The 6133-nt window shown below is 33.4% G+C and overlaps 1 protein-coding gene across 2 annotated transcripts; it reads right to left on the bottom strand.

The window, feature by feature from the left end:
- Positions 1-354: 354 nt before the first annotated feature.
- Positions 355-4036, bottom strand: LOC131653823 (uncharacterized). 2 transcript variants are annotated; one of them, XM_058924118.1, is made up of 8 exons: positions 3711-4036; positions 3156-3623; positions 2367-2523; positions 1993-2281; positions 1492-1564; positions 1221-1311; positions 1015-1094; positions 355-941 (listed from the first exon to the last, which is right to left on the bottom strand). In XM_058924118.1, the coding sequence occupies exons 1-8, from the start codon at positions 3741-3743 to the stop codon at positions 672-674; spliced, it is 1461 nt and encodes a 486-aa protein (XP_058780101.1). In that variant the 5' UTR covers positions 3744-4036; the 3' UTR covers positions 355-671. The 2 variants fall into 2 exon arrangements, with proteins under 2 accessions (XP_058780101.1, XP_058780102.1); XM_058924119.1 differs by having other exon boundaries at positions 355-926; positions 3711-4034.
- Between the last annotated feature and the right edge of the window lie 2097 nt (positions 4037-6133).

Here is a 6133-nt window from a genome sequence, read left to right as displayed (position 1 = left end):
TATTGGTTTTTCAAAATCTTGTGATTAGGATTTAGGATTATGTAGATACATTTGCAAAGTGAACCTGATCACGTTTTCAGGTTTATATCAGTTTCATCCATTAGATATTTGTTACAGCATTTTAGGCCCATTGCCTTAATTGTAGAATAGAATAAAAGCATTTAAATCACATGGCTTCTCTGCATAAGAACCAACTCTCATTTAGATTGCCACTACTTTTAACTTCACCTAAATATCTCTGTCAATTTGGCAATTGCCTTTTCCTTAGCACCTCAAATGAAATAGCAAAAAGTTGATGCACAATGTAATGCCATATAAACTCATATTTGTAATGTCAAATATACACGCCAAATGTACTGAACTCACATTTCCATTCCAGTTTTATTAGACAACAAAAATTATCTTATACTAACAGCAATATAATGGTCTTTTTGACTATTTAGCATTAGCATATGACATACTGCATACCAAGATAGAATGCATAATAAGATGCTTAAAACAGAGAAAAAAACAATATCTCCATAGAAAGCTATAGTCCCAAGTTGTTCCCTATTGCTGCAATACACCCTGCATAATATCACAGTACTGAAAATCGGCTAGAGCTTAATCGGATAATTGCCTATACAATTGCTTTAGATAACACGAAAGTAGCCATATAGACTTCAATTCAGCTATGAATTTGAGTTAAGTTGATTTTGATGTTGCACTGTAGCTTGGTTGTAGGTGGGAAGGCTTGGTTGTGGGGTAATTACACCTTGAGAATATAGTCCTTCACTCATCATCATTTGAGAGCGCTGCTGCCGCTCCCAAGCTCGAAATGTTCTTCTCCATTTGAGTAACTCGCCAAATATTGAACTTCCGCTCATCATTACACCAAATCCAGCAAATGATGCAAGAAGGATTGCTAAAACTGCTTGCTTACCAACCTGCATGGTAATAAACTAATAGAATGAAGTAAGTATGTGTGATTCTTCGTGTCAGGACTCGGTACAAAGCGAATCAAAAATCTATTACCAAGGGGTAAAATATATGTGCGAAGATAACAACCAAGAGAAATTGTCCAGATGCATAAAGCCAGATGAACTTGTTCCTCACTGAACAAAAAAAGAGAGATTTTATGTCATTTTAGACCATACAAGGTTCTATAAATAATGCTTGACTATGATGAGTTCCTCGAAAGTATATTGACACTATTATTCAGGGATATTTTGCAAACCTACCCATGGTTGTTGATGTCATGGCGGAGACTAGACCCAGTACACAAGAAAACGGAAGAGAAATGAAAATCGCTCTGGTTCTCATTTTTCCAACCTGCGTAGAGTTGAATTAATTAGTCTATGCCTATGTTTGGTAACACAGTGGGCCACTGCTGCCGCACGTTTAAGGCCTTTTTCAACCTTGATTTTGAGAAGCTGGTATGTCTAGCTTTTGTTAAACACACACTATACCGAGTTGTAACTTTGAGAGAAATAAGAAAACCTTTTTTCTTACCAAAAGCTGCTCAAGGAAACAAAAATAAGCAAGCATGCTGACAATGACAAGCACAGGTAACTCCTGCCAAACCCTGTTAAATTGCGCACACAAATTGAAGTGTTACCGATAGCAATTATTTTTAGTACAAGAAAGATACAAAGAGAACACTGTATTCCGTTTACAAACCAGTGCACTTGAATCGACTGCAGAAATCCCAAAACAAAATTGACTGCATAATAATATTCTGAATAGTAAACTGAAATCTACAACTTCAACACAAGTAAATCATAGATCGTGGGAATAGCGGTTTGCTCAAATTTCGCTACGCAATAGTGCTATAGTGCATGAAAGTAAACTGGTTCGGTTGGCCCCATATTTTAGATATTTTACATTATGCCATATAAAGAAGTTGTCCATAAGATCTCAAGATATGCATATATCTCAGTTAAAGCATATTGCCGTAATTCGTTCAACGTATACCAGTAATAGTTTTTATGAAATGAAAATAACTGCACGTGCCTGAAGTCATCTTCCTGCTGAGACCTCGCTCCGGTATTCTGAGTTTGAACATTTTGGATCCGCAAGAGAGTGACAGGGAGATTCTGAACTTCTTCCTTGCACACATCACATGTCTTGTTACCCCTGATACTGAACCACTTGATAGCACATTCTTGGTGAGCCAATGCAAGTTCGCCTTTGCAACTGCATTCCATCTTTAGCGTCTCGCCTCCTTCACATAGCTCAATCAGACAAATTCTACACACAGCTTCCTCTTCAGCAATATCTTCACCGTTATCGCCGTCATTTTCTGAACCAAGAAAGGCTTTTAAGTTGAGTTAATGAAAACATATAGAATTGAAAACAATTAGCTTTTGTATTGTTAGACTTAATACCAGTATCCTTTTTTGCGGACGTTTTTAACCATTCTTTAATTTCCTTTGCACCTGGGGTGGAAGGAACAACGCGGAAAAACTTATCCATTTTCCTTATGATTTTTTCTTGGCTATCCACGGGCTCTGAGCGAGTGCGAGCTATCGAGCCTTGGCTTCTCTGCAAAAGGATCAAATTGGTTAAAACAACGGATAAACAATTCAACATTTGATAACACATAAGAACTAGGAGTAGAAAATGGAAAGAATGCATTGATCTAAGGGTTTCTAAAGAAAAATTCAACATTCATTTTAAATCCTTGTATGTTCAAATAGGACTTGTTTGGATTTACTTATTTCAGCTTATCTACTAACATAAGCACTTATGAGCTTTTTTGGGAGAGCTTATGAAACATAACCATAAGTTTTTTTCAGCTTATATCCATAAGCAGTTTTCAGCTTATTTATATAGATTCTCCAGAAAATCTTATGAAAGCAACTTATAGCTTTTACAAAAAGAGGTTGACTGGTCCCGTAAATACAACTCAAATGATAAAAAAAGTTGTTGAAACATTTGATACGCATGAGCGGGTTGAAATATGTAGTTTCCTACTTTCTCAGCACCAACTGTGTGTAAGTTTACATTCAAGCACTTCAAAAAAACAACTTTATTTTATCTTTGGTTAGAAAAGCAACTTATTCACACAAAATCACTTATATGATAAACACGTTTAATTAAACTGTTTAACGAAAAAACAAAATAACCACTATTTCAGAATTGATATTACAAACACTAATGAGTTAAAGCCTTACATATGGAGAAGCACCAAGACATCCACCAAAAGCAAACTCAGTATTCACACGCCCGATTTCTTCAACCGGCAACGAAGAAGTTCTATAAATCTTCGGCGCAAACAGCTTACTCAAAGACACTGATCCCGAGACTGAAGCCTTCTCATGAGGACTTTCCGGAGCCAAACTTATCCCCTTTTCAACATCAGATGACGAAGTCCTATTATACCTAAAGTTCAATTTCGGTAAAATACTTCTAGTACTCGACGATTTCTCTTTTGCTGAAATCCCTAGATTGTTGTTACCATCACTATCAACAATTGGAGCATCGACAGAACGCGAAGTCACAAGAAAATTCACCTTCTTGTGAGAAGGTGTTGGACTCGGTGTTAATGGCATCTTAATCGCAACAAATTCGTTCGAATACGATGATGAAGAAGAAGATGAATTTTCTGATGTTTTGTAGGGTATTTCCATCAGAAGATTTTCCTACACGTAAAAAGTTCATTAGCTACTAATTGACTATCAAAATAATTCTACAAATTCATTTGAATTTCGAAAAAAATAAATAAATACCTTCTGAAGCGGAAGAGAAAGTGTTCTTTTCATATTGTGGTGAGAAACAAAGAACAAGATGAGAAATATAAATGAAATATGAATGAATTAAGTTCAGCGGTATAAGTAAGGTTTAAATACGGAAATGAAGTGAAAAATGAGATAAAGTTGAGCATTTATGAAACAGAGTTTTTTGTTTCATCACTTCCAACTACTTTGTATTTTTTTTTCTTTCTTTTTCCACTCACCGCGGACTCTATGCCTTTTACATCAGCAAATATGTGCGGTGTAATAAAGGTTAACATTTCATGTTAGTTTTCTTGTGGTGGTGACTCTTCTTTCTTGCACCAAGACATGTGCTCTTAGATGAATGATTTGGGTCTTTTTGCAAATATGTTTTTACAACTCATTTTTTCTTTTTGTGGATAAATCTATTCAACTCTTTAGAGAGCACTTTAATGCTCTTTATTACTTTTTTTTGGATACTCTTTTCTTTATTTTTCATTTTCAAGTTATTTATATATTATTTATATATATACTAATAAATTATAAATGGCAAATTTTATTATTTTTTAAGGAGGTGTTTATCAAATTTCTATTAAAGGATTGGAGAATGAATTTTATTAAATAAATGATATTAATAATTATTTTGAATAGAAGAGATTTGAACTAGCATTTTCAAATTATGAGATTAAATTTTTGCAATAAAATAACATTGGTCAAATTTGCATTAAAATCACAAAAAAAGAAAATAAAAAATATTAAAAACTTGCATCAGAATCTTTTTAAATCAGCATTAAAATTGTTTTGAAATTCCACCTATGTCTTGTAGACTAATATGACATCACACCCTAAACAAATAAAACAAAAATACCGTAAAAATAACACTTCAACTTTACATAAATAAGAATTCAAAATATTTAAACAAATGTTTAATACTTATTTGTTGCTATGTACCTTTTGCATAGTCTTTTTTTTCTTTCTTTCTTCCTTTTTCTCTCAATTACTTTATCGTGTGGCTTATAGTGGACTTAAATGAAAGAAGACAAACAATAAATATTCTCAACTATTTTAGTCAAGATTTTATCCAACATAAATAATATTTTATTCAAAAGCAAATCTTACTTGAAATAAAATAAAAATCTTTAACATTCGTGTCTTCGGTGCCACCTTTCGTTCACCTTATTTGTTATTTAATATCCGTTCATCGTATTTTTTTAATCATCGGTCCTTCGTATGGAACACTCATGTTTTTCTATTTCTAATAAATAATATATAAGAAAAAAACTCAACAAAATCATGTGAAGCCTTTTTGGAGTTTTTTAGTAATTTAATTCGAACAATACTCGGGCCAATAAAAATTACACATGCAAAATCATATTAGAAAAAAAAACTCAACAAAATCATGTGAAGCCTTTGCGCTCATTGAAATTCGGTCAATTTTTTTACTAGGGAATAGAAAATAAAAAAGGTGAACATGAGGACTAAAATCACACAAAAAAATCAAGGGGTCAAATCGCATAGTTGGAGAATTTGAGGACAAAAATGTATCTAAGCCCCAAAAAGTCATTGTATATGGGTCAAATGTTTTCTTTTTTCTCTAGTACGGGCACACAACGAGTGAGTTTAGGCCTATGTGAACAACCCAATCCAAACTGTAGAGGTTAGTACTTTGAGACTCATTTTTGCCTAATTTTGAATATCGATTAAACGAGTTTCAGATCAAATGGTTTACGACTTTGCATGTGAATTGGAGTTAGTATAAGGTCAAACAACTAGAAAAAAATTTAAAACTCACAACAAGTCTCAATGAGGCTTAACATCAATAAGGCTTTAACCATCCATGAAAGAAGCTCAATTAAAAACTTTAACCACCATGGACGGAACTCACAACAAACTAATAAGGCTAAACACATGCGTCAAACAAGGCAACAAATAACAAAGTAATAGGCCAATGGAGGAGCATATTCATGTAAATGTGCCTTCAAGCCATATGAGAAACATATGCATGTTGATGCATCTTTAAACCATAGGCCAACAATCCAAATCTTTTAACAATGAAGAAACTAAGAAAGTTAACAAATCCTCAAATCATCTTAGAAAATCTATTGCTAATGAACAAAAATGCAATAACAATATGAAGGATTGTACCATGTTGGATTTCTATGTTGATCAAAATAGAATGACAATAAATCACCAACAACATAGGAGAAAACTTCAGCGATCCTGTTCAAAAACATAAATCGAACAATCCAAGGCTTCCAACTAAAAACCTAACTTTGTCTTCATAATATCCACAAATACAGGCAAACCAAAAGTAAACAATAGGCAAATCCCATGATTCAAATATCAAACCATGCATAAACTATGAAATACAACAACCAACACCAACAAATATAGACATTGTAAAGTCAAAGCCATCAAAGCTAGTGCATGTAACATCA

Source organism: Vicia villosa, linkage group LG2 (assembly GCF_029867415.1).
Source record: "Vicia villosa cultivar HV-30 ecotype Madison, WI linkage group LG2, Vvil1.0, whole genome shotgun sequence".
NCBI lineage: Eukaryota > Viridiplantae > Streptophyta > Magnoliopsida > Fabales > Fabaceae > Vicia > Vicia villosa.
Note: the sequence above shows the minus strand (reverse complement) of the source record. Positions and strands in the feature narration are given on the sequence as shown.

What these genes read in the sequence shown, in the direction of transcription:
- LOC131653823 (XM_058924118.1), bottom strand. Translation starts at nt 3,743, where the DNA reads ATGAAAAGAACACTTTCTCTTCCGCTTCAGAAG. An exon ending in CAGCAGGAAGATGACTTCAG is followed by an intron (nt 1,565 to 1,992) that starts GCACGTGCAGTT and finishes GCAATTTAACAG; the next exon opens with GGTTTGGCAGGAGTTACCTG. An exon ending in GTTTCCTTGAGCAGCTTTTG is followed by an intron (nt 1,312 to 1,491) that starts GTAAGAAAAAAG and finishes AACTCTACGCAG; the next exon opens with GTTGGAAAAATGAGAACCAG.